Source organism: Tursiops truncatus, chromosome 4 (genome assembly GCF_011762595.2).
Source record: "Tursiops truncatus isolate mTurTru1 chromosome 4, mTurTru1.mat.Y, whole genome shotgun sequence".
NCBI classification, from domain to species: Eukaryota; Metazoa; Chordata; class Mammalia; order Artiodactyla; family Delphinidae; genus Tursiops; species Tursiops truncatus.
In genome coordinates this window covers 17,674,410-17,702,407 of record NC_047037.1, presented here as the reverse complement: position 1 = coordinate 17,702,407, position 27,998 = coordinate 17,674,410, and the positions used below count along the sequence as shown (strand labels likewise).

Below are 27,998 nucleotides of genomic sequence, written 5' to 3'. Positions count from 1 at the left end.
CCAGAGCGCGCGCAGGGGCCGGGATACGCAGGCGCATTCCAGCTTCCCTCACGACCTTGGCGGATCGCGCCTGCGCGGTGGGAAGCAGCTCGCGGCTCCGGCTCTACCTTGGGCCGGCTGCAGTCTGAGTCTGAGGGCGGCCGAAGTGGTTTGCTCGTTGAAGATGAGGCTTCTGCTATTTCTCCTGGTGGCGGCGTCAGCGGTGGTCCGGAGCGATGCCTCGGCCAACCTGGGTGGCGTGCCTGGCAAGAGATTAAAGATGCAGTACGCCACGGGGCCGCTGCTCAAGTTCCAGATTTGGTGAGTATGTGCGCCGGCGCCCCGCCGCGCCTTCGCTCGGCGCCTCTCACTACTCGAGGCCGCGGCTTCGCGGCCTAGAGAGCTGAACCTTCCCTGTCCCGGAAGAACGGTGCCAGCAGCCTTCCGCTGCCTGCCTTCTCCGGGGCTCTTCCCGGGGATGGCCAGGCCGCCTTCTTTGCCTCCAGACACAACCGCTCACTTCTTTTTTGGTTCCTATAATGGCGGGAATGGGGAAGGAGGGCACGAGAAGGTTAAATACTGAAAGGCGAAGACGCGGGGACACTTGTCAGTACGGAGGACGGGTCGGCGGCGTCACGCCATGGCCACCCGGCTGCCTGCGGAGGTGGGCATGAGTCGGCGCAGGGTCGGCGGAGGAGCTCCAGCATTTGTTTTCCGGTTAACTTCCTCTCGGCTTCCGCGGGGTACGCCAGGCGGCCTCGCTGCCCCGCTAGGCGAAGGTCACCTCGGGTCGTTGAAGGAGACCCGCGAGGGACAGACGCCTTTTTCTCCAGGATCCGCCGGGGTGACTGTTGGGTGAGAGCGTAGGGATTTTGACAGCTGATAAGCTTGGACGGGGAGGCTGATTCTCCGTTTGCAATGTCTAAAGTGTTTTTGTAAAGGAGCACGTTGCTCTTCTGGGAGAAGAGACGCTCCCAGACAACTGCATCTTCTCCCCCACTCCCCTTACTCCCGTGAGTTCTGCCTTTTAAATCTCTTGAGCATTCAGAGAAATAGAAAAAAACAACCCTTTTCCCCCCACACCCGGCATTTTTCGACAATGTTCTGTAAGTGATTTTGTTGTTACCTAGTTAAGTATTAGAAGCAGAGCAGTAATGCATGTGATGAGGTAAGTGGTGTCGGGGAAGGTTTGAAAGGCTCAGATTAAAAACAAACAAAATTGTAAAGTTGTGGAAATTAGAATCCCATATCTCAAAAGGTGACGTTTTTTCAGCATAGGATGGTTGGATTAGTAAGTCTTCAGAGTCCTGATACTTTGGAACATTGGTGTTGCCCATAATGCATTTAAAATCAGCTTTTTCAAACTTCATGTATTAATATAAGTGTACTAAAGTTTAGATTTTCTACTTACCCACCTAGTTTTTTTGCTTTAACTTTAAAGACTAAGCAAATCTTTAATATTAAATCAATTTAAGTGCTGTTTAAAGAGAGTCAGAAAATAAGATGGTAAGTCTTTATTTTTGGAGTGAAAACTAAAAACCTTGCAACTTCCTTCTGATTAAAAAAAAGCTCTCTGTAGTGTTTACTGTGTGCTTGGCATATATCATCATATCATCTTTCATATATGATACTGTAAGGGGGAGTTATGGCTTGATTATTCTGACTTTTTTCTCCATATTTATTTTTTTTCATTAGAAAGTGGCAGTCGTCTTACTAACTTATAAATATTGTTAAGGATTAAGTGTGATACTTCGGATTTAAGTAGTTAAAAAAAAGACTGCATTTTCCAAGTTATGTAATTTTTCTATTTTGTATGTCTTGGTTTCACTTGGGCTTTTCCAAAATACTCTTCTTTTACAGTTGCTTGTATTGGAATACTTGTCACAATAATTTAACAAATGTACCTTATAAAGTTTTGAAAATGTGTAAACAAATGTAGGGGGAACGGCATTTAGTCCTTCAAATTAAACTTTTAAAAAAGTCTAAGTACTTCAGTTAAACTTTTGATACTTAATTTTTGTTTCCTTTCCTTTTTTTTCTTTAAGTAGAGAATTACAAAAGTCTGTTAAGTATTTTCTTTTGCAGTCATCTTGAGCATGTTACATACAAAAATCCTTCCCTTTTGTTTTTTAATCTGTATATGGGAAATAACTATTAATATGCCCTATGCCATAACCATTACAGGTAGATTTAGCTTGTTTGTTACTTTTTCCCCCAGAGATTAATGTGTATATAGGAAAGTGAATATTTGGTTTCTGATTTTGGTAGAGTTTCTTGGGCATTTATTTGCAAGTTTGTTTGGGAAAGGAGAGGAAGCGAAGACAATTGAGGGTAAATATGTGAAAATTCTTTTAATTCCATTTGAAATCGGAGTGCTATAAAATGCAACTTTTCATTAATTACCAGTGTTAACAAAGGAGAAAACAGTTTTTACCTTCCTTTCCATTGCTTTTGTCCCTTATTATTTTATATTTATTATGAGTACTCTTTCTTTAACTTTAGCTCAATATAGCATCTGTTAATTGTGGCACTTTTATAATTGCTAATAGAAAAAAATAACCCAACACATAAATGGAGTTGAAGGGAGAGAGATCAAGCATGCAAAATAGCTTAAAACAAACTTTCCTATTTTGTGTTGATGTATTTTCTCAGTAAATCCTCATTCAGTACCTGCTTGTGCCAAGGGCTAAAGATACCTTGGTGAACAAGACAAATGTGGCTCCTCTGGAAGCCTACAGAGAAGCACAGACTTACTTTATGTACCTGAGTGTTTGATTTATTACATCCGTTGATTGAGCAATTGAATTAGATAAGTTTGATGACATTGATTGCATATTTGGGGAAAAAATTTGTACTGCTTACTTGGACGTTTAAGTATTAAACATAAAAAAGGAAGTTCTCTAATGAGAGCTTAAAATAAAGTTCCCTCGTCACATTTTCCTTTCTTGTGATTTTTTTTGTGTAAATGTATTCTGACAGGTACTGTTTGGCATGTTTGTATGCATGCTTTTTTCCTCCCATACATGTGAATTAACATGTCATCAGATTTACAGCATTTTATCAGTTGCTGGAGTTTAAAGAGATTACTATCTACAGCTCTTTATGGTTAACACTTATTTGAACATTTGACAGTTGATTTACTAAGAATAGTGGGTTAAAGTTAATATATCAAAACATAAGCAGAATACAGGAGAATTTTCCAGTTTTTGTTAATTTAAGAATCCACTGCTATAATTTTAGGACAACCAACTTCTAAATGGAGTTTTAAGAGGTAAATGAAGCAACTACTAGAAGAACATACCAACTTAGCCTTTGCTTTGATGGTATGGAGGCAAGAAAATAAAGACATAAGTCTGATTTGGGTGTTGATACTGATCAAGATTAGTAAAATGCTGAATTGAAGAAATCTGAGAAATTGGGAGTTATAGAGATCATGTTAGTTACTTAGACAACATTTGTATATTTAACAAATATTTGTGCACCGACTGTGTGAAGGTGCTTTGCTTGGTGCTGGGAATTCCATTCAGTGCTCTCAGATGTTAAAGGCAAGAGTAGAAGGCAGTCGTTAATCCATGGACAACACATAAAATTACAGTTGTGTTAATTGCTGTAGGAAAGTAATGATATGAAAGAGACCTAGTCACAGGGTCAGGGAAGGTTTCCATGAGAAAATGAACTTTGAACTGAGGCTTGAAGGATAAAATGTATTTAGAGAGCACTGTTGGGCAATGGAAATAGCACGTTCAGTGACCTTACAGTAGGAGAGAACATAATTTTTTTTTTTTTGCTATTATATCAATTGTACTTTTTTTTCTGAATTTTATTTTTTTATACAGCAGGTTCTTATTAGTTATCCATTTTATACATATTAGTGTATACATGTCAATCCCAATCTCCCAGTTCATCACACCACCACCACCACCCCCCGGCCACTTTCCCCCGTTGGTGTCCATACGTTTGTTCTCTACATCTGTGTCTCTGTTTCAGCCCTGCACACTGGTTCATCTGTACTATTTTTCTGGGTTCCACATATATGCATTAATACGATATTTGTTTTTCTCTTTCTGACTGACTTCACTCTGTATGACAGTCTCTAGATCCATCCATGTCTCTACAAGTGACCCAATTTTGTTCCCTTTTATGGCTGAGTAATATTCCATTGTATATATGTACCACATCTTCTTTATTCATTCATCTGTCGATGGGCATTTAGGTTGCTTCCATGACCTGGATATTGTAAATAGTGCTGCAGTGAACATTGGGGTGCATGTGTCTTTTTGAATTATGGTTTTCTCTGGGTATATGCCCAGCAGTGGGATTGCTGGGTCATATGGTAATTCTATTTTTAGTTTTTAAGGAACCTCCATACTGTTCTCCATAGTGGCTGTATCAATTTACATTCCCACCAACAGTGCAAGAGGGTTCCCTTTTCTCCACACCCTCTCCAGCATTTGTTGTTTGTAAATTTTCTGATGATGCCCATTCTAACTGGTGTGAGGTGATACCTCACTGTAGTTTTGATTTTCATTTCTTTAATAATTAGTGATGTTGAGCAGCTTTTCATGTGCTTCTTGGCCATCTGTATGTCTTCTTTGGAGACATGTCTGTTTAGGTCTTCTGCCCATTTTTGGATTGGGTTGTTTGTTTTTTTAATATTGAACTGCATCAGCTGTTCATGTATTTTGGAGATTAATCCTTTGTCCGTTGATTTGTTTGCAAATATTTTCTCCCATTCTGAGGGTTGTCTTTTCGTCTTGTTTGTAGTTTCTTTTGCTTGGCAAAAGCTTTTGTTTCATTAGGTCCCATTTGTTTATTTTTGTTTTTATTTCCATTACTCTAGGAGGTGGATCAAAAAAGATCTTGCTGTGATTTATGTTGAAGGGTGTTCTTCCTATGTTTTCCTCTAAGAGGTTTATAGTGTCCAGTCTTACATTTAGGTCTCTAATCCATTTTGAGTTTATTTTTGTGTGTGGTGTTAGGGAGTGTTCTAACTTCATTCTTTCACATGTAGCTGTCCAGTTTGCCCAGCACCAAGAGACTGTCTTTTCTCCACTGTATATCCTTACCTCCTTTGTCATAGATTAGTTGACCATGTGGGTTTATCTCTGGGCTTTCTATCCTGTTCCATTGATCTATATTTCTGTTTTTGTGCCAGTACCATATTGTCTTGATTACTGTACCTTTGTAGTATACTCTGAAGTCAGGGAGCCTGATTCCTACAGCTCCGTATTTTTCCCTCATGACTGCTTTGGCTATTTGGGGTCTTTTGTGTCTCCGTACAAATTTTAAGACTTTTTGTTCTAGTTCTGTAAAAAATTCCGTTGGTAATTTGATAGGGATTTCATTGAATCTGTAGGTTGCTTTGGGTACTATAGTCATTTTCACAATATTGATTCTTCCAATCCAAGAAGGGAACATAATTTCTTGAGGCCAAGGCTGCTGACCTTAAAGACCAAAGAGAAGGTAGCACAGACCCTGGAAGGTCTGGATGGCTATGTTAAGGAAAAACCAGTAAGTATTGTGGAAAAGACATTGCAAAGAACACAAAAACAGATGTGGGGAGACCATTTTAGGGGACTCTTGGAGTTGCCCAGGCAAGAGACAATGGAGCTTGAAATAGAAGGGTGGTGGTAGGAGTAAAGGGACAGGTTTAAGAGATTTTTTTGCAGATAAATTTAGCAGTTCTTGGTGATTACATTATTTGAGGGGCCGGAGAGGTGGCATGCAATGAGAGGTGTCACGGTGACTCCTGAGTTCTGGAGCGATGCTGTGCCATTCACTGTAGTGATAAAGAAGACAATTTTTATGGTTTTTTTTGCAGGGCGGGGGGTGGGGGGGACCGAAGGGGATGAATCCTGAATTTAAAAAAAATTTGCATAGGTTACAATGTTGTGTTAATTTCAAGTGTACGGCAAAGCGCTTGTTATAGATATATATACAGTATATATTTTTACTTATAGATATATGTAAGTATATATAGTATATATATATATATACTATATATATATATTTTTTCAGATTCATTTCCATTATAGGTTATTACAAGATGTTAAGTGTAGTTTCCTGTGCTATATAGTAGGTCCCTGTTGTTTACCTGTTTTATATATAGTAGTGTGTATATGTTAATCCTAAACTCTTAATTTATTCCCCCCACCCCTATCCTGTTTGGTAACCATAAGTTTGTTTTGCTTTGTTGCTGAGTTTTTAAAACTAAAAACAGAGTAGCCAGGGGAAAATCCTACGAAGAAATTTTCATCTCCCCAAAATAGTCACAGTAACTGAAACTAAAAATTTAAATAACAGTTATTATATATCTCCAAACCTACAATATGATAGGTTGTAAGATACACCATTATTCTGTATACCACTCAGAAGGAAAAAACTGTGGCCATTTAAACTGTGACACACTAATGGTTATAAGATAAATCTTGGTTTTTAAAAAGATGCTAAATAGGAAGAATGTACTACTTGGAAACAGTGAAGTAAAGGAGTAATAAGATAAGGAGTTGATTCAGATTGTAGAGTAGTACAGAGTGCTCTAGAGAACAAATAAAATGGTGGCTGCTGCACCTGCCACTATGTTAGATTTTTAAAGTTACATAGAATTTAGTCACCAATTTTGTTTGTTTGTTTTTTGCGGTACGCGGCCTCTCACTGTTGTGGCCTCTCCCGCTGCGGAGCACAGGCTCCGGACGCGCAGGCTCAGCGGCCATGGCTCACGGGCCCAGCCACTCCACGGCATGGCATGTGGGATCTTCCCGGACCGGGACGTGAACCCGTGTCCCCTGCATTGGCAGGCGGACTCTCAACCACTGCGCCACCAGGGAAGCCCTGTTTTGTTTTGTTTTGGTTTTTTTTTTTTACCATTTTAAGCAATAAATAGCTCAGGAGTTAACTGAATACCGTGCACAAAATAGTTGTTTCTTCTTAATAATGAATGAAGTACCTTAGTTCAAAGCTTTTAGATGTAAGTAAAATATGAATGGTTTAAGGTTTTATCTTCTCTTACAGAAAATGGGAACATTGTTTCCTTACAGTTTGCCATTAACGTAAGTGGTAGAGATCAAATTTAATATATTATTCGGAAATCTCATAAATAACCTCGTAGATTTTGAATGGTATAGGTACTGGGAAGGTGAGCATTTACTGGACTAGCAGTTTGGAGGCCTAGTTCTTAACTCCATCTGCCTTTTATCTTCTGAATGACTTTGGGGAAATATTTAATCTCTAGCTCTCAACTTGTTCATCTGTAAAATAAGGGTGTTGGTTGCATTCCAGTTACCTCTAATATTCTATTATTAGGTACTGTAAAGAAGCTTGAAGGAAAAAAGTAAAAGCATGCATGTATGATTCATTTCCATCTTTGTCACTTAAGAGTGTAGTTGGAGTCCTCTGGTTCATTTGATTTTTGTCACCGTCCCTGCTTTTCAAAAAGGAAAATCATGTTTTCACATACTTTATCTTGATTGGGGTGTAGCTTGGGAGTGATAAGGAAGAAATCTTGGTCACAGATTTTAGCACGAAGTGCTCATAATCAAGCCCTTGTTTTGTTTTGTTTTAATTTTTATTGGAGTATAGTTGATTTACAGTGTTGTGTTATCAGGCCCTTGTTTTTTTGTTTTATTTTTGTGGTATGCGGGCCTCTCCTGTTGAGGCTGCGGACGCACAGGCTCAGCGGCCATGGGTCCCCAGCCGCTCCGCGGCATGTGGGATCTTCCCGGACCGGGCACGGACGCAGGCGGACTCTCAACTACTGCACCACCAGGGAAGCCGAGGCCCTTGTTTTTAATGTCCCCTTTTTCATGCCACTTGTTTTCCTGTTTTGTCCAATTTTTAGGAAAATACAAATTTGTTCTTCACAGTAACATTTGAAGACCAGTTGTCTGGTGGGAGAGACAGACATGTAAACAATATAACAGTAAACCACTCTGTTCTGAGTGTTCTAAAAGAAGTCTTAAAAACCCAGAGAGAAGAAGTATTACTTATTCAGGGAGAGTTGGGAGGCTTTGCAGAGGAGGAAATGAAATTTTGCAAGGGTATGGGGAACTCCACCAGGAGATACAGAGAATGAGCTTTACTAGCTAAAAGAAGAACACTTGCAAATGAAGCCTGACTCAGCATAGAGGGGGAGGAGGAGACAGGAAATGGGGAGAGCTGGAGTAAGCTAATCAGTTAAAAACACCTAGCACAGTGTACCTGCTACTACCATTTATCAAGTGCTCATTATCGTAACTTATTATTTGTATTGTCTTTAATGTTGTAATAAGACCTGCAGTAAATAAACCTTTGAAAGCTTTACTTATTGACTTTCAGCTTAAAAATGTGAAAATAGCTCTCTGGCTCTTGATGCCGAAAGCTCAGCTTCTTTGTACACTGGTGCGGAATTGAATCTCGGAGACAAAGTTTTGGGTGAAGTAGAAAAGGATAGCTTTATTGCTTTGCCAGGCAAAGGGGAACACAGCGGGCTCCTGCCTTGAAAAGCTATGTGTCCCAACCCAGGAGGATTTGAGGAGGAGTCTTACAGCAATAATTCAAGGGTGGGGTCGCAGACAAGGTTAGGGTGTGTGCAGGGTCTCTTAATCTTGATGAGCTTCGCTGGTCCCTTTAATCTTCCCTCAGGTGGTTTCTTGGCTGCTCCTCCCTTGATTAGCAACTGTTCATGGAGGCTGGAGTCTTGCCTATAAGAAATGGGGGACAAAAAGTCTTCCATGCCCTGGAGCCCCACAGGATCCTTCTCGGTTTCACTGTGAAAATAACATGTTAACTGTAAAAATAATTTTAAAAAAAGTATATGGAAGAAAGTGAAATATCCTTGTAACTCTTTAATAACATTTTGAAGAACCTCCTTCAAGCCGACTCTTCGCGCAGAAACATAATGCTATATAATTTTATATTAGTGAGTTTATAGTTGTATGCTTTTTTTGAAATTTGCCTTCCCCTCATCACTTATCTTTTCATATCGGCAGGTACTGTTCTGTATCAACAGGCACAGTACTCCATAAGATGGGTATTCTTTAATTTATTTAAGCCACTGAATCTGTTTCTTTAATATTTATGTTTGTAATGCCAACTGGCCCGAGGCAGGGGAACACAATCAGATTCACAGGTTGCATCAGACTGAAATTCTAGGGACCACCCAGTTCCAGAAACTGCCCTGGAGACATTCCGGACCACCCAGTTCTAGGAACTGACCTGGGGACTTTGCACCCGGCCCAGCCTTCCCGCCTTTCGAGGGGCGGGACTAACGGCCTCCCAGGATACCCGAAAAGACCACCAAATAAGGAATACCCTGCGCCCTCCCAGATTCACCACACCCCTTTCCCTTCTTCCCCTATAAAATCTTGCCCAACCCTCGCCCGGGTGCGACTTCTCTGGCCCCTTTCTCTCAGACCAGTGAACCAGTGAACCTCGCCCGGGAGCGCTCCCTAATAAAGCTCACTTGAAGCTTTCCTCTGTTTCGCGGTGCCGTTTGTTAAGATCCGACCTTACAATGTTGGTCCTAATTTTTCATAAAATTACTTTGTTAAGATGACTGTCCTCAGATATCATGTGTGCTTGTCCAATTATTTCCATAAACTAAATCCATAGAAGTAAAATATTATGATTAAGTTAATGGGTATCACATTTAAAATTTTGACGTAATTAAACTAGTTAATATTCCTACCAGAAGATCTTAAAGTGGGTTGGGTTTTTAAAATTCTCTAGTTTATTGCACTGTAATTAGAGAATGTGACATTTGCTGTTATGTTTTATTCTGCGGACATACTGAGGCCTTAGGCCCAGGAGACAGCCTCTCAACTCTGAGGAACTATTCTGAAGAAGGGAGGAGCCAGAATGTATAGAAGTTTAAAAAAAAAAAACTGCAGGTTATCGGAACATCAAAAGATTACTGTTCATTAAAGAAAACCAGACATCTCAAGTTAATGAATTTAGTGCTTTTCTGTGTATAGGAAGATGCAAGAGTCTTTTTCCATCCTGAATCTCCTCAGGGTGCACAGCTGGGGGTGTCTGCAGTGGCTTGATGGTTGCAGCATCCTTTGTTTACTGATAGTTGGTGACATTCTTCATCCACCTACTTATTAGGCTTTCTTTGTGACCTAACATAGATGGTCAATTGTTGTAAATATTCTGTGGTCTCTCAGGGTGTTTTCTATAGGAAAAAACGGATGTATCTGTGGATTCCATTTATTGATGATACTATTCAGATCTTCTGTACTTTTTTTTATTCATCTTCTAACACTGATTCAGTTTTCCACCAATCAGTTTTCTTCTTCAGGGCCTTAAAATATTTTTTTAAATTCTGCTTTTGATTTTGAGGTTTCTTACAGTCCTTCCTTACCTCTTTTATCATTCTTTTCTTCCGCTCCTTGCAGAATATTTTTGGGTGTCAGTTCTTGTTTTGAATCTTTGTTTGATGTTTTTGCTCTTTCAATTTGTGACACTTTTTCCATAGTCCCTCGGGTGTTTTGTTTTTTCGTTCCTGTTTCTCAAGCAAGACAAGGGAAACAACTTCGGATATTATCAATTGGTGAACTGTATCTTCTCCATTAGACTGTTACAGCTTACTCTCTCTTCTTCATTAGAATGTTGCCAGCATCAGAAAGGCATAGATTTTTGTCTGTTTTGCTTGCTGCCATATATCTTTAGAGCCTAAAACAGTACCTGTCATCAGGCAATATTTATTGAAAAAGTGAGTACAATCTCGTGGTAGTCCACTGTGTTTGGTTCTGACATAACCTATCTTCTTCCTCCTCGCTTCCCTTTAAAAATTCTTAACTGGAGTATAGATCAATGTTTTCTGATACTGTTCCTTTCAGGTGGATTTCTACTTGGTTGACCTCTGCTTCAGTTTGGTAGCTTTTAGGCATAGAATGTGATACATGTAAAACTTCAGTTTTGAACATACTCTTCACTCAGTAACCTTCTCGACCTGGCCTCCATCTCTGCTGATGGGGCTAAACTTCCAGAATTCATTGTGTTATTGTCAGTCATCTTCCTGCTGCTCTTATTGGCCAACACACCCTTACTGCTTATCCTGTTGGTGGTTTTCTTTCTTAGATCCCTAGGTTTTTTAATCGAGTTTATTCTAATGTCTGAAGTCAGTCTGCAACCAACAGGTAAAAGTATAAGACAAACAGGAAAGCAGTAAAGTAGACAAGAGACAAATCCAGTTTTGCCATTGAATTAGCATAGAACACAATATATTTTTTTTATCAGTCTCTCTAACAAATGATAAAAATGCACCGAGCATGAATTTTATGGTGTGTGAATTATATCTCAATTTTTTAAAATGTATTGAAAAGAATAAAAGTGTTGTAGGAACGGGGACCCCTTCCTGAGAGTGGGCTCTTGTCTAACACTTAGAAATGAATTGTCCAAGGAGACACACATGCTGACAAAGCAAGAGACTTTATTTTGGAAGGGGCGCCTGGGCGCAGAGCAGGAGGGTCAGGGAATCCAGGAGGACTGCTCTGCCACGTGACTCGCAGTCTTGGGTTTTATGGTGATGGGTTAGTTTCTGGGTTGTCTCTGGCCAGTCATTCTGACTCAGGGTCCTTCCTGGTGGCGCGTGCAACTGCTCAGCCAAGATGGATTCCAGCGAGGAGGATTCTGGGAGGTGGACATGTGGCATCTCCTCTCTCTCTCTTTTTTTTTTTGCGGTACGTGGGCCTCTCACTGTTGTGTCGTCTCCTGTTGCGGAGCACAGGCTCCGGATGCGTAGACTCAGCGGCCATGGTTCACTGGGCCCAGCTGCTCCGCGGCATGTGGGATCTTCCGGTACCGGGGCACGAACCCGCGTCCCCTTGCATCGGCAGGCAGACTCTCCACCACTGAGCCACCAAGGAAGCCCCTCTTCTCTCTTTTTGACCTTTCCCGAATTCTTCCCTTTGGTGGTGGCTTGTTAGTTCGTGTTCCTTACCAGAATCTCCTGTCATAAAATAACTCATGCACATTGTTACTGTCTTTGCCTGGCCTGGGCGGGCGGTTTCAGTCAGTGTTTCCTCTAACAGAAGCATCAAGTTATGTATGAAATAATTTAAGATGAGGCAAAAATTCCTGCAAAATGCGGGTAAGTCACCATTTATTGAATGCTTTTATCAAGTCACTTTTACTGAGTGGCTGCCATACCTTATAAATCTGTTGATGAGAAATGCTTTCCAGAGTAAAGAGATAAAATTCCTTCCCCACAAAGAGCTGAGGAACTTACACAATTTATAAATTCTTTTTTTTTTTTTTTTTTCGGTACGCGGACCTCTCACCGTTGTGGCCCCTCCCGTTGTGGAGCACAGGCTCCGGACGCGCAGGCTCAGCGGCCATGGCTCACGGGTCCAGCCGCTCTGCGGCATGTGGGATCTTCCCGGACCGGGGCACGAACCTGTGTCCCCTGCATCGGCAGGCGGACTCTCAACCACAGCGCCACCAGGGAAGACCACAATTTATAAATTCTTTGTGGAATAGTCTGCAGCAAAATATTTCCTGAAATGTTATGCCAAAGGCATAGGAAAACTAGAAACTAGTGATCTCAAGAATAAGACACAAAGAAGGAAGAGAATAAAAACAGATCATTAATTGAATTTTAGGTTTATCAAATCTTTGGAAAAAACGCTAAGGAAGCCTGAAATTTATTTATTTTTTTTAAATTTTGGCCATACCACATAGTATGTGGAATCTTAGTTCCCTGACCAGGGATCGAACCGAGCTCCCTGCAGTGGTAACTCAGAGTCTTAACCACTGGAGCGGTAGGGAAGTCCCAGGAATCCTGGAATCTTAGAAGCCATGTTAGGCATATTTTGTATTCGTATGCGTTTTTACTGTGGTGGCCACTGCGGTGCTCCTAGAGTGAGGCAGCTGGAAGGGAAATCACTTGATTTCATATAATACAGTTCTTAAACCTGATAAGCTCATACCTGTTTAGTGCTGTTTTTCAACTTTTAAAAATGCTAGGGTCTGTAATACAGAGTGAAGTAAGTTAGAAAAACAAATATCGTATGCTAATGCATTTATATGAAACTTTAAAAAGCGGTACAGATGAACCTATTTGCAGGGCAGGAATAGAGACAGATGTAGAGAACAAACGTGTGGACAAGGGGGAGGGGGAGAATGAAGTGGGAGATTGGGATTGACATATATACACTACCATGTGTAAAACATAGCTAGTGCCAACCTGCTGTATAAGCGCAGGGAGCTCAGCTTGGTGCTCTGTGATGACCTAGAGGGGTAGAGTGGCAGGTCGGGTGGGGCGGGAGGGAGGTCCAAGAGGGAGGGGACATATGTATACATATAGCTGATTCACTTCCTTGTACAGCAGAAACTTAACACAACATTGTAAAACAACTACACCGCAATTAAAACAAAACAAAACAAAAAGCTGAGCAAGTTCTGATGTACATTTTGATCTTCATTCAAAGGACTTCATTCAAAGTCCTTTTTTTTTTAATTGAAGTGTAGTATAGTTGATTTAGTGTTTCAGGTGTACAGCAAGGTGATTCAGTTAGTTTTTCAGATTCTTTTCCATTATAGCTTATTACAAGATATTGAATATAGTTCCCTGTGCTATACAGTAGGACCTTGTCTTTTATCTATTTTATATATAGTAGTGGGTATTTGTTAATCCCAAGTTCCTAATTTATCCCTCCCCCCACCCCTGCGGTAACCATAAGTTTGTTTTCTATGTCTGTGGGTCTATTTCTGTTTTGTACATAAGTTCATTTGTATCTTTTTTAGATTCCACATATAAGTGATATATGCTATTTGTCTTTGTCTGGCTTATTCACTTACTATGATAATCTCTAGGTCCATCCATGTTGCTGCAAATGGAATTATTTCATTCCTTTTTGTGGCTGAGTAATATTCCACCGTATATATGTACCACATCTTCTTTATCCATTCATCTGTTGATGAACGTTTACGTTGCTTCCATGCCTTGGCTGTTGTAAATAGTGCTGCTGTGAACATTGTGTGAGCACTCTTGTTTATAATTTTTAAAAAAAGCATTTATAAGGTTAGTCTGTTCACTCCTGAATATCTTGTTTCTTGTATGGTTTATAGAGCCCCTTGTTCAGATTTCATTGCTTAAAACACTTAGAGCAGGTAACGTACCAGACGAATGTCTATTAGTGCTTCTACTAAACAGAGCAAGGAGAAGTAAAGATTACCTCTAAAAACCCAGTGTTCATTGCATTGGTCAATGCTGTTGACAATTAGAAAGCATGGTAAAAATACCTTCCTGATTTTCTGCATACACCATGGGAGAAATATTAGTTGACATTCTTAGAATGCAAGTAGAGAAACCAGTTTTGAACTGCTTTAAACAACACATTTGGAAATCTGTTTAAAACTACTAAAAGAATAGTATAGAATCCAAAGGCAGGAATGCATCAGTGCCTGAAGATGGCCTGAAATAGAAAACTGAAAGGTCTGAGAGGACTTCATACACTCTTTTTTTTTTTTTTTTTTTGACTTCATACACTCTTGCTCTGGCTTACATCTGTATTCTTCTCAGTAAAATATATTTCGTTTTTCTTTTTCTCTTTGAAGATTGATTTATCTCCTCAGTCTTTTTTTTTTTTTTACTATTAAAAAATTTATTTATTTATGGCTGTGCTGGGTCTTCATTGCTGCACATGGGCTCGCTCTAGTTGTGGCACGTGGAGGGCTATTCTTCATTGAGGTTTGTGGACTTCTCATTACAGTGGCTTCTCTTGTGGCACACAGGCTGTAGGGCATGTGGGCTCAGTAGTTGCGACGCGTGGGCTCAGTAGTTGTACATGGGCTTAGTTGCTCTGCGGCATGTAGGATCTTCCCGGGCCAGGGATAGAACCTGTGTCCCCTGCATTGGCAGGCGGGTTCTCCACCACTGTGCCACCAGGGAAGTCTTCCTCAGTACTTTTGAAAGATTACCACTCTCCTCTACCTACAATAGCTCTGATTAAATGTTTACCTGTCTGGAGATAGTTACTTTTTAAAATTCCAGTTCTTCATTTTTAGGGAGGAAACTCAAGCCTTCATGACAGGTTTGCATTTCTGGAACATTAGATATTGGCAAGGGGTTGGATGTTATTGTATAAACAGGATCCAGTCCTGTGTGTGGGTGGGAGGATAATTGGAGGGGAGGTTATCGTAAATAAAAGGGGAAGGTGAGTTCAAGAGATGTGAAAAATAGAAATCACAAGTATTTACTTCATAACAGTAAATATCTGAGTTTTTGCCCCCATTTTCCTTTAATAAGGAGATAGGAGAGGTTGGGGTTTGTGACAGACTCAAGTTGATATAAGTAGGCATTTGACTACAATTAGGGGCAGATGTTAGTATAGAAAAGGAAAAGTGGGATGGTTGGCATCATGGATTAGGAGACTGAAACTTGATGGACTTAAAAAAGCACAGAATCTATTTGAAATAGCATGGACAAATTGCCTAAATTTCCTTTCTGTTCATTACAGAAAGACGATCTAATTTGTATGCAGGTTCTTTCTTTTAGAAAATTAATCTTAGTAAAGTATTGTGTAAAATATTTTAAATTAAACAACTGCAGAAGTTGACTCCATATAGTAAGATATTTTTGTATTGCAAGAAGGAGATTTGCAAGGTGATTAGGACTTAAATTAAGATTTCTTTTCACAGTTTAATTTATTTAAGGGCCTTTGGTCCAGGGGCAGAAGAAATAGGCAGCAGCTACAACATATTTTTAGCATGTTTACATATTTATTCGTTGAAGGTATACTATGAGTTATATAGTTTTACTCACTGACCCAGAAAGAGTGAAAAGTTGAAAGAACTGAGTGTGGTGGTAGAGGTGGAATGATTACTGGCTCCTTACCATGTGTGCCTTTAACTTAAAATTTTGCCCACCTTGATAAACAGTAGGTATGTTTTATTTTGGAAAACATCTGTCACCAGTAGAGATGGCTATTTCAAAACAATTTGAACATTTGGGGAAAATTATTACATAGGGAAAAAGTTACTTGTTTTTTCTTCACAAGTCTCAAAGCAAATATAGGGAGGAAAGTTTACTAATGCATAAGTAAACTTGCCTAAAAAATAGGTTGTGTCAGTCTTGTAAACTACTTCATTTTTCAGAAATAAGAAATGTACAGTTTGTTTTGAGGTATAACACATTAGTTTCAGGTGTACAATGTAGTGACTTGATATTTGTATATATTGCAAAACGATCACCACGATAAGTCCAGTTAATGTCCATCACCATACAGTTACATTAATTTTTTTCTTGTGATGAGAACTTTCAAGATCTCTTCTCCTAGCTACTTTCAAATATGAAATACAGTATTATTAATTACAGTCACCATGCTGTACATTATATATCCCCACGACTTTATCATTTTATAACTGGAAATTTGAAGAAACTTACAAGGTTTAAAGTCCTTTTTATATTTCAAGATTATGGATTGATTCTGTTTGAAATTTGATAAAAAGATTTGTGACTTAACTGAGGACTTGAGACCTGAAGAACCAAGGGTAGAGTTAGGCTTCTGAGCATAATAGCCAGGAAACTGGGTGACTAGGAGGACTCTGACCTAAAGTGTGGCCTGTATATAGACATACTTTCCTTTACGAAGGGTTGGAAGTCCCAGAGCAAATATGACGACTGTTGGGGTCCACAGGCTTAGTTCACCCAGAGGGAGAATCTATATCTTCATCATGGAAGAACCTCAAGAGATATCTGCTATTTTATGGCTACTTGATTGTGGCTTTGTGGACACAGGGAAGGTTAGCTCTTACATCATCTAACTTTTATTGAGGTTTAATGGAAAGGGCCTAGGATCTCAAATCACAAAGTCTGTGTTCTGGTCTCAGCCCTGACTAAGGGCAGGGACCATATCTGAAGTCACTTGATCTCTCTGGCTTTCAATTTTTTCCCCTTCATCTATAAAAAAGGAAATTTCAACTCAAGGAAATTTCAACTCAAGTAAGTCTCCAGCTCTCAATTAATGCATTAAAAGTTATCTACTATCATTTTAGATCATCAACTCCATTGTAAACACCGATGCAAACTTAGGCATTGAAATCAGGTGGCATTTCTTGGTTTCAAGGTAGGCATATAAGTGCTTTACATTTTTCAAGGTAGTTAGGCATATAAGTGCTTTACATTTTTTTTGGTACTATCTTCAAAACAAAAGCAACATTAAAATTTTCTTATATAGAAAGCAGTTGTGAATCTGACAACAGTAATAATAAAATATTGGATAAGGTGAATGTTTAGGAAAGATAAGGTGTCTGGAGATTAAGTTCTTTTAAGTATTTAGTTAATAGAGACTTGTCTCCCTTTGCAAAAATTTCATACTTTTAGGGACTTAATCTTGTGTGAAATTTTCATTCTAAATGTAAAAGAAGTATTACTTGCAAAGAAAGAGTGGTGAATTTCTCTTTTTTTTTTGAAAAGTGAGATTTCTTACATTGAGATCTATTAATATTTGGACTGGTTCTCCCTATCAGATATAAACTTGTTGCTGATCCCTTGAGTTGGTCCTGGTGGTGGTCGATATTTTTTTCCTTGATGATTGTGGTATTTTTTTCCTTGATGATTGTATGATTGACAAAGTTGGCATCTCGGGTTTCACCCTACTATCTCTTATCCCTCCTACCAAGTGGTACCTTCATTGCTTTATATTGTGTTTTTAATGATAGACATCGTAACAGGTATGAGATGATAATTCATTGTGGTTTTGATTCGCATTTCACTGTTGATTAGGGATGTTGAGCACCTTTTCATCTACCTGTTGGCCATTTGTATGTCATCTTTGTGAAAATGTCTATTCAGCTTTCCTTGCCTTTTTTTTTTTTGGATGCACCCAGCTTGCAGGACCTTAGTTCCCCAACCGGGGATTGAACCCAGGCCCCTGCAGTTGAAAGCACTGAGTCCTAACCATTGCACTGCCAGGGAATTCCCCCCTTTTCCCTTTTTTTTTTTTTTTTTTTTTTTTTTTTTTTGCGGTACGCAGGCCTCTCACTGTTGTGGCCTCTCCCGTTGCAGAGCACAGGCTCTGGACGCGCAGGCTCAGTGGCCATGGCTCACGGGCCCAGCCGCTCCGTGGCATGTGGGATCTTCCCGGACCGGGGCACGAACCCGCGTCCCCTGCATCGGCAGGCGGACTCTCAACCACTGCGCCACCAGGGAAGCCCCGCCTTTTCCCATTTTTTAATTAGGTTATTAATTTTTTGGCTATTGAGTTGTATGAGTTTCTTATATGTTTTAGATAGTAACCCCTTATCAGAGGTTATATTTGCAAGTATTTTCTCCCATTGTGTAGGTTGCCCTTCATTTCATTTTGTTGATGGTTTCCTTTGATGTGCAGAAGCTTTTTAGTTTGTCATAGTCCCACTTGTTTATTTTTTGCTTTTGATGCCTTTGCTTTTGGTGTCAAGGCCAAAAAAAAATCATTGTCAGGACCAGTGTCAAGGAGCTTACTCCCTATGTTTTCTTCTAGGAGTTTTATGGTTTCGGGTCTTCTGTTCAACTGTTTAAACTGTTTTGGGTTGCTTTCTGTGTGTGGTGTAAGATGGTGGTTCAGTTTCATTCTTTGCATGTCCACTTTTCCCAACACCATTTATTAAAGAGACTATCCTTTTCCCATTGTATATTCTTGGCTTCTTTGTTAAAAATTAATTGACCATGTATGTGTGGGTTTATTTCTGGTTTCTAGTTGATCTGTGTTTCTGTCTTTATGCAACTACCATACATACTGTTTTGATTACTGTAACTTTGTAATATAGTTTGAAATAAGGAAGCATGGTGCCTCCAGCTTTGTTCTTCTTTCTCAAGATTGCTTTGGCTGTTTGGGGTCTTTTCTGGTTTTATACACATTTTAGGTTGTTTGTTCTATTTCTGTGAATAATGTCATTGCAATTTTGATATGGATTGCATTGAATCTGTAAATTGCTTTGGGTAGTATAGACATTTTAAAAATATAAATTCTTCTGATTCACGAACATGAGATATGTTTTCATTTATTTGTGTCTTCAGTTTCTTTCATCAATGTCTTACTAAAGTTTTCAGTGTACTTTTTTCCCCCTGTATATTCATTCTGGTGGCATATCTCCCTTTTCTTGCTGGGGCAACAAATATCATATAGCCTAGTTTTTCAGAGATTTTAATGAAGGTGATGGGATGCTGTTGACTTAATTTCCGGAGTAATGACATAGATTACTGTCATATTGCTGAAAAGTATCTTCCCAATCTTTGCAAAATAGAATCAAATCTTAGAGTCAGAAAGGATATAAGAATTTTTTTTTCTAAGAATTTTTCAAGTTTCTTTTATTGTGATTGAGCAGGCATGTTTGCCTAGTTAAGGGTAGAGTGGGAGTAAGAAACAGGGTGTCATGTCTCGTGCCTTGGTATTTTTTTAAGCTTCCTGTGCCCAAATGTTGAAAGTCCCTATTTCAGATAAATAAGAGTTGTTTTCATTTCAGTGTTTATACAGTTGTTGATACCAACAACAACAACAGAAAAAAAGGCAAAATGATTTGAGAGCTCAGAATATGGCGGATTCTCTGAATAGGTATTTGTTCCTCTCCAACAGTAACCCAGATCTATAAAGTTTAATGTTCTAATAGAAGGATTTACTTGAAGGGACGATAACGTAAATATGTGAAATCTATGAAAAAAGTTCATGTATCCAGCATCAGTCATTATTAGTTTGTGACTGTTCTTGAGAAACATTTTTAATCTTGGTAATAATTTTTAGGCTTTGTATAACTACAAAATAAATCTAGTCATATTCTAAACAACTTAATTGGAAGCACTTTCATTTTTCTGCAGTGTTTCCTGAGGTTATAGGCGGGTGTTTGAGGAGTACATGCGGGTTATTAGCCAGCGGTACCCGGACATCCGCATTGAAGGAGAGAATTACCTCCCTCAACCAATATATAGGTAAGTAAATTTCTGTAGTTTATAAACGAGTTTTTTAAGTGAATTCTTTTACATTTGTAAATAAACTTTTGTGAATTGGTTCAGTTAACTTTCCTTGGTTATTATAATTTCTTAGTTGGTTATAATTTACAGAGAACAGTTTTATAAATGGCAAGTTTATTTGATCCAAATATGGAAGAATTTTTCTGTAACAAGGAATAGAGGAAGATCATTTCAGAGATGGCAGCCCTTCTAAAGATGTGTTTTCTTATGTAATTTTTATTGTGGCCGTAGATCAAGAACTCCTACAATTTTTTTTTTTTTTTTTTTGCGGTATGTGGGCCTCTCACTGTTGTGGCCCCTCCCGTTGCGGAGCACAGGCTCCGGACGCACATGCTTAGCGGCCATGGCTCACGGGCCCAGCTGCTCCGCGGCATGTGGGATCTTCCCGTACCGGGGTACGAACCCGTGTCCCCTGCATTGGCAGGCAGACTCTCAACCACTGCGCCACCAGGGAAGCCCGAGAACTCCTACAATTTTATAGAAAGTCAGTGGTACAAAATTCTGTACTGTTAAAATAGTATTTTTAAAGGCCAGTGCTCTATAGTTTTATAAATTAATTTTTGATTGATTCAAAAGATGTTAAACATTTTTGTTTTAAAACTGCACCATAAAATTTAGTTACTAGTTTTTTCCTAGTATAATTGGCAATTTTTAGATTTGGTGTTTAGAAAATGTGTATACACATAGACTTGAGTTAAAGAAATTTTGAAGTAGATGAGAAATTGCAACTTCTGATGAATTTCTTTCTTTTCTTTTAATAGACACATAGCATCTTTCCTGTCAGTCTTCAAGCTAGTGTTAATAGGCTTAATAATTGTTGGCAAGGATCCTTTTGCTTTCTTTGGCATGCAAGCGCCTAGCATCTGGCAGTGGGGCCAAGAAAACAAGGTATGTAATGTAATAGCTTTGGTAGCTGTAGGTTCTTAGTTGTCAGTGAGATATTTTAATGGATTCTTCTTTTTCTTTCTTTTTTTTTTTTTTAAGTACTTTTTGCCATTTCAACTTAAACCACTTTTTATTTCTGGGCAAAGCACTTAACCTCCTTTAGCCTTAGTCTCCATATTTATACATTAAGAATGATTAAGTATTACCTTTTTATTATTTGAAGGACAGAGAGGTGTTACTTTAATAGAACCTGGGCACAAAATAATTTAATACCTGATTTTGATTTTGATTATACAAGTTGGGCCAAATCATACAGCAAAACATAATATATACATAATATAGGCCTTTTATACCAACTAATATGGGTATTAATAGGTTTATTAATGTTAAAAATGGGATTTCCACCAATTTATTCTTATCAAAATTCTGTTTTTATTATTTGTTCTTTGACTTCTCTGTTCATGGGTAACCTAAAGCAGATTACCTGAAACAATCAATATACATATACATAAGAATCTTGTGCTGTTTATTTTATTCTTTGGGGTCTTGCTGCATCATATACTCTTTCCAGATCTCTCATCTGTTTTACTTAAAACCATCTTTTCTGGAGGGTGTACCTTTCTGCTGTGAGAAATGGGAATAATTTCTCCTTTGAATGAGATTACTTAGGTTTCCTTCTAATAAGTATTCTCTTTTGGAGTCCTCTGGTCTTATCCTTTAGTTCTAGGCTGAGACTACCTGTAGCCAACTCCTAACATAGCTCTACTTCTTAGGGAATCACTTATTTCCAGTCGCAGCAAGGCTTCTTAACATAAACATCCTCAGGTGCTACCTCTAATTCAGATGTGTCTCTACTTTGTTATTAACAAAATATTGATTTACATAGGATTAAGAATTAGAAATTAAGTACTTACTGATAATGTTTTGTGCTGTATTTGTTCATTCTGTTGATTCTAAATTGTCTTTAGTGCATTTTACTTCTTTAGGCTTATAACATTGTCAGTCTACTGTGGAAGAGGATACTTGAAGGCTGTAGCTTTCGTGACACTTAACTTGTGTATTGTTCTCATGAAAGTAGACTTTGTGCCCAAATGCTAGGATAACTTCTGTGAAATCAAAGCCCACCTAGCTCAAGTGGGGTTAGGGGAAATCTCCTTCTCATCTGCTATAGGCATTTTGATTTATTTTTCTGAAACAGCTGGCTGTGAATTGACATCCTCACTACAACCTGCTTTTAGGTGATTTTGTTAAATTGAAACTTTTCTGTTCAACAGGAGCCTCTGATCTTTTGGGACAGTATAGATTTGCCTTCAAAAGGTGAATGAATGTAACTTAATATGCTAGTGCTTTCTAACCAACTTTTTTTTAGTTTGACTTAAAATGATTTGTTTGGAACACGGAATACAGGGAGTTGCTGACTAGTTGCATCACTAGTCTCTTGTGAGTTCATACATTATATTATAAAAATTCTAAAATGAACCCTTCTTATGCTGGTATTCTTTTGTTTAACTTATTAAGGCTATTATGAGATTTCTAGAAATTTTATCTTTACATTAGGAATAACGTAATTTCTTCAGAATGTATAGAGCTGTGAATTAATGTTGCAATTTTCTGTGTACACTATCTGAATATATGGAGTAGCAGTAATACTTTGTATAGAAACTTAAAGTAGATTTAAAAAGAGCAATTTCCAAATAAAAGTGAGACTATTTAAAAGCTTACTTAATTTGTGATGTTGTTTTGATTTGAAAATGAGTTTACCTGTTGTACTTAATTGTATTTTCTTTTAGGTCTATGCATGTATGATGGTCTTTTTCTTGAGCAACATGATTGAGAACCAGTGTATGTCAACAGGTGCATTTGAGATAACTTTGAATGGTAGGTTCTGAATAGTTTGCATTCTGTGATAAATGATTTATAATAAGCATCAGGCTTTTCCATTTTTCATAATATGCTAAATTATCTCTTTACATGGTCCTCACCTACTCCCATGGCTTTAGAATAACATCTATATGATGACCCTTAAATGTATAGCTCTGGAGAGCTCTAGACCTCTCTTCTAGGTGTTATAGCCAGGAATCCTGAACATTACCTACTCCCAAACTGTTGATTACCTCAGCTTCCTGCAATTGTTTTATACTCCAGTTTGCTCCTTCCCTGACATTTCTCACTTATTTAAGGGCACCATTATCATTCTACCCAGTTGCCCATGTCAGAAACCTAGGATAACATCCTGGATTTCTCCCTTACTCTCCATATCTAATGGATTACCAATTTTTCTCAATTCTACTTTTTACAGTTTTCAAAAATCTTCTATTTATCTTCATTGCTAACCACCCTAATCCAAGCCACAATTATCTTGCTATCCTCTAACATACTCTCTAAACCAGAGGTTGGCAAATATGGCCTATGAGCTAACAGTGGCTTTACAATTTTAAAATTTCTTTATATTAAAATTTTTTTAATTCAGATATAGTTTATTTATAATGTCATATAGGTTTCAGGTATACAGCACAGTGATTCAGATTCTTTTCAGGTTCTTTTTCCTTATAGGTTATTACATAATATTGAGTATAGTTCCCTGTGCTGTATATAGTAGGTCCTTGTTGGTTATTTATTTTATAGAAAGCAGTATGTATATGTTAATCCCAGCCTCCTAATTTATTCTTCCCACCCCCCTTTCCCCTTTGGTAACCATAAGTTTGTTTTCGGTGTCTGTGAGTCTCTTTCTGTTTTGGAAATAAGTTCATTTGTGTCTTTATTTTTTAAGATTCCACATATAAGCGATATCATATGGTATTTGTCTTTCTCTGTCTGGCTTACTTCACTTAGTACGATAATCTCTAGGTACATCCATCTTGCTTGGTGGCTCTTACTTTTTTTTTTTGGCCAAGCCACGCAGCTTTCTTGATCTTAGTTCCCCGACCAGGGATTGAACCTGGGCTCCAGCAGTGAAAGCACCAAGTCCTAACCACTGGACCGCCAGGGAATTCCCTCTTATATTTTTTAATGGCTAAAAAAATTAAAAATACTTTGTGATGTGGAAATTATATGACATTCAGACTTCAGTATTCATACCTAGAGTTTTGATTTCATCATTGAAAAATTGGTGGAAATATATCTCCCTGGTTTTATAAGTACCTATATAGTATCCTTGATTTTGCCTCTTGGTATGTAAAGCCTAAAATATATACTATCTGGCTTCTTACAGAAAAATTTGCTGACATCTGCTCCAATACTTGAGTCATTTAAAAGAAAATTTTTTTAATGCACATTTCATCTTGTTGCTTCACTCCCTCAAGTTTATTAAATGGCTTTATTTTGTTCTCAAGATAAAGACCAGAACATTTAACATGGACAAAAGGCCCTGAATGATGTAGCCTGGGCATGGGCAAACCATAGCCCTGTGGACCATGTCCTCTGCTACCTGCTTGGTAAATAAAGTTTTATTGGAACACAGCCATGCCCATTCATTTATCTGCTTTCAGGCTACAATGAATGTTAAGTAGCTGGGACAGACTGTACATCTTCTTGAGCTGAAAATGCTTACTTTATAGTTTCTTGATCCCTGATCTAATCCCTGCCAACCTTTCCAGCCTCCCTTGTACCACTCTTCTATATTTCAGCTTTCACGTTTAATAATATCTACCAATTTTAATAATCTCTCTCTTTTAATGATAGTAAGTACAAAGGCTCCTTCCCAGCCTCTCATATGTCCCTCTCATAGCATCTTCTAGTTTTGATTTTTAGTGTACAAATGTGATTTTGTAGCTATTTATATAGTTCTTTTTATATTTCCCCTACTAGAATGTAAACTCCATGAAAGCAAGAAGCTGAATTCTATCTCCAGCTGTGTGCATAGACAATACATGTTTATAGAATGAATGTCTATTATAGAATCATCTTTAATGTGGAAGGGGTGGTACCATTTATTTTTATAGATGTACCTGTGTGGTCTAAGCTGGAATCTGGTCACCTTCCATCCATGCAACAGCTTGTTCAAATTCTTGACAATGAAATGAAGCTCAATGTGCATATGGATTCAATCCCACACCATCGATCATAGCCCCACCTATCAGCACTGAAAACTCTTCTGTAAGTAGTTTAAAAATACAGTAACTATGTATAAGTATCAGTTAATTGTAATGAATCAGCAAGATATTTCATATATTAGCATAATAGATATAGATATATATAATAATAAATATTGCATATATTGTCAATTGAGTTTCCAACTTAAGGTTTAACAGATGGTTGTCTTCTTCATTAAAATTTATAAATGACCAAGAGAGTTTGGATCTGCTAAAATAAAGTAAGGTTGTACTATTAATTTTATGTTTAAGGCTTAATAATTGGGCCTGTAACATCATTTTTTTGACTTGTGAACTTCTAATGGCCAGAATTCATATACTGTACATATATTGTACATATATACCCTCCCCTTACCTTCAAATAACTAGTTCCTAAAACTATGCAAATTCTTTTCACATGCTCAAGATAGAAAATTTATAAGCAAATGTGGGTGAACATAGAGAGGTGAAAGTTAGTTAATTTTGTTTAACAGAGATGTTCTCAGTTCTTTTCTGATCAATGAGTGGATTTTACAAGAGTGAATTTTGAAACAAAATATTTTTTCTGTGTGTCTTTCAGACATTAAGGGATTTTTGCAAGAGCAGCGTGACTGACATTATGAAGGCCTGTACTGAAGACAGCAAGCTGTTAGTACAGACCAGATGCTTTCTTGGCAGGCTCGTTGTACCTCTTGGAAAACCTCAATGCAAGGCAGTTTTTCAGTGCTGGCACATTTTGGAATTCTGCACATTCGTGGAGTGCAATAATACTGTATAGTTTTTTTTTTCTTCCCCAAGTCCACTCGGTTAATAGTTTTTTAAAAAAATGCAGACATTACTACTTGCACTTCTTTTTTCTCGGTCATATTTGAAAAAGTAGAAAATTGAGTTGCAATTTGATTTTTTTTTCAAAGATGTCTGTTAAGTCTGTTGTGATTTTATATGAATTTTCCTTTTTTATAGTTTAAAATTGATCCTTTTGGGACTAGAGCTGTAGTTCCCAAATACTTTATAAGAGTTTATCAGACATCTGTAATTTGGTCATGTCCAATTTATATAGTTTTCAAAATACTGCGGATTGTGAACAGCACATTATATAAGATTAAGGGGGGAAATCCTATATCCAGAGTACTCTACCAATTTGTGTATGTGTGTGTGTGCGTGTGTGATTACCAGAGAACTACTAAAAGACCAACCACTTTTTAAATCCTGTTAATGTAGTTCAAGTGTCCTGCCTTGACCAATTTAATGAGTTGATTAACTGGGCCTTTATACTTAACTCAATAAAAAACTAAGCAGATGTAAGTTAAATAAAAAGCTTGAGTTTATTGCCCAGCGTACCTATTAACATTATATTTAACAGTTGTCTGCAAAGTTTTGTTTTTGACTCACAGAGAATTTCCTATGGGACACACTTTAGATTCACACACAAATAATAGGTCATTTACCATTTTTAGGATAATTGAAACTTGCCTCACTAAAGAAAGGTTAGTTGAACCTCTTTACAACATTAATATTAGGTAAATGGAGATCACTTGTCTAATAATTTAACTTGTCTAACATCATATCAGAATTTTATTATATTTGAGGGACAAAATTGAAAGGTTTTTTATTCAGTGAATTTAATATCTTTCCAGAGTTCTAAAAGGTAGTTTTTTTTTTAAAGCTTAAATTGATAAAGACTATAAGAGTAATTTAGCAGAAATAGGACCATAATGTAGAAAAATAGTCATATAGCAACAGTTGTAACATACTTCATCTTCCCTGTAGGAATAAAAGTGGTAGGTCTAGATTTGTTAGTGGAAGTAAAGGGATTTATGGAAAAATAATGAGATAATTCAATATTGAGTCCACCAAACACTTAGCACAATCTTATACTTCATTTGTCAGTGAATATTTGTTGAAATGCATGTCTGGTAATTATGATTGTGACAGCCTCAAGGTGGAACATACTGTAGTCTCTAGCTGAAAAGAAGTTAGCCTAATAATTCACTGCAGAAAATTGATTAAATGCCTTATCCTTTTAATTAAGGCTGCAGAACTGTTCACCTAAGATCGTACAGTAGCAAGAGTCTATACAATTTAAGCTAGAGGTTACTTAGAGATTGTTATTCAGGTGTAATAACATTTTGTTGTCTTTGACTAGGGCTTACAACTTTGTTAACTTGACTTGTACCAGCCCAAACTTCCTTCTGCAAGTTGAACACACTGCTGAATGTGTGTAGGGTCTTTCTTCAGTGACAGTTAACCTTTTGACATTTAGACCTTCCAAACTTGTCTTGGATATTCCCATGTATCTGACAGGCCAACCATGAAGAATTTAAGATTTAATTCTAATTTTTTCCATGTTTGCCTTGGGTGAATAACTTATCCTTTGGAGAGTAGCTTTAAGTGGCTAGGTCATTGATAAAACTCAACTATTTTGGTCACACCCATTTCAATATTATTTTATGTTTGGCCATATTTAAATCTAAGATTTAATGTAGTCTAGTGAAAAAATTAGTGGGAAGTGTGAATGTAAAAAAAAACATGAAAAAACGGAAAGTTAGAAAGGTATTTAGAATGTGGCTTTATTATATTCCTAACATTTCAAAATTTATTACATAGTTGCTTACAAATTGGTGTGGTTGTGTAGTTTATAAATGTTTATGTACTCTGTTAATTGCAAGACCATAGAACATGACAGCAGGTTGGCTACTGTTATTGGGGTTTTTACCATAGTTGCTATTGTGGAAGAGATTACATGTTAGATTAATTTAAAAATGTTGGCAAAACATGGCTTTATACCTCAGCATCAAAGTGTGCAAGACACATACGCTTTCAGAATATAAATGCGTTATTAACTTAACGGCACTAAGATCAATGGCAGCAGTTGATCACCCTTTACCACTATCAAGACATAACAGGATCCTAATGATGATTCTTATTTTGAATGTTATTAGCTGGGGACCTTGATTGGTTGGCATTTTATTGTCATGATTTTAACTAATTTAGATGAAAAAGAAATAGCCTACAGAATTTTAAAGCATGATTTAATATTTCATACTAAGACTTTAAAAAATCTTTTTTGAGAGAAACAGGAATTGTAGAGTCTGGGGGCTTTAAAGCATTGTGAAAATAAACTTTTATTAAGCTGA

The 27,998-nt window shown here is 37.7% G+C and overlaps 1 protein-coding gene across 1 annotated transcript; it reads left to right on the top strand.

The window, feature by feature from the left end:
• Nucleotides 1-73: 73 nt before the first annotated feature.
• Nucleotides 74-27,998, top strand: SELENOT (selenoprotein T). The gene is made up of 6 exons (XM_019934348.3): nucleotides 74-300; nucleotides 19,754-19,864; nucleotides 20,668-20,794; nucleotides 22,582-22,669; nucleotides 24,733-24,886; nucleotides 25,442-27,998. The coding sequence occupies exons 1-5, from the start codon at nucleotides 164-166 to the stop codon at nucleotides 24,855-24,857; spliced, it is 588 nt and encodes a 195-aa protein (XP_019789907.2). The 5' UTR covers nucleotides 74-163; the 3' UTR covers nucleotides 24,858-24,886; nucleotides 25,442-27,998.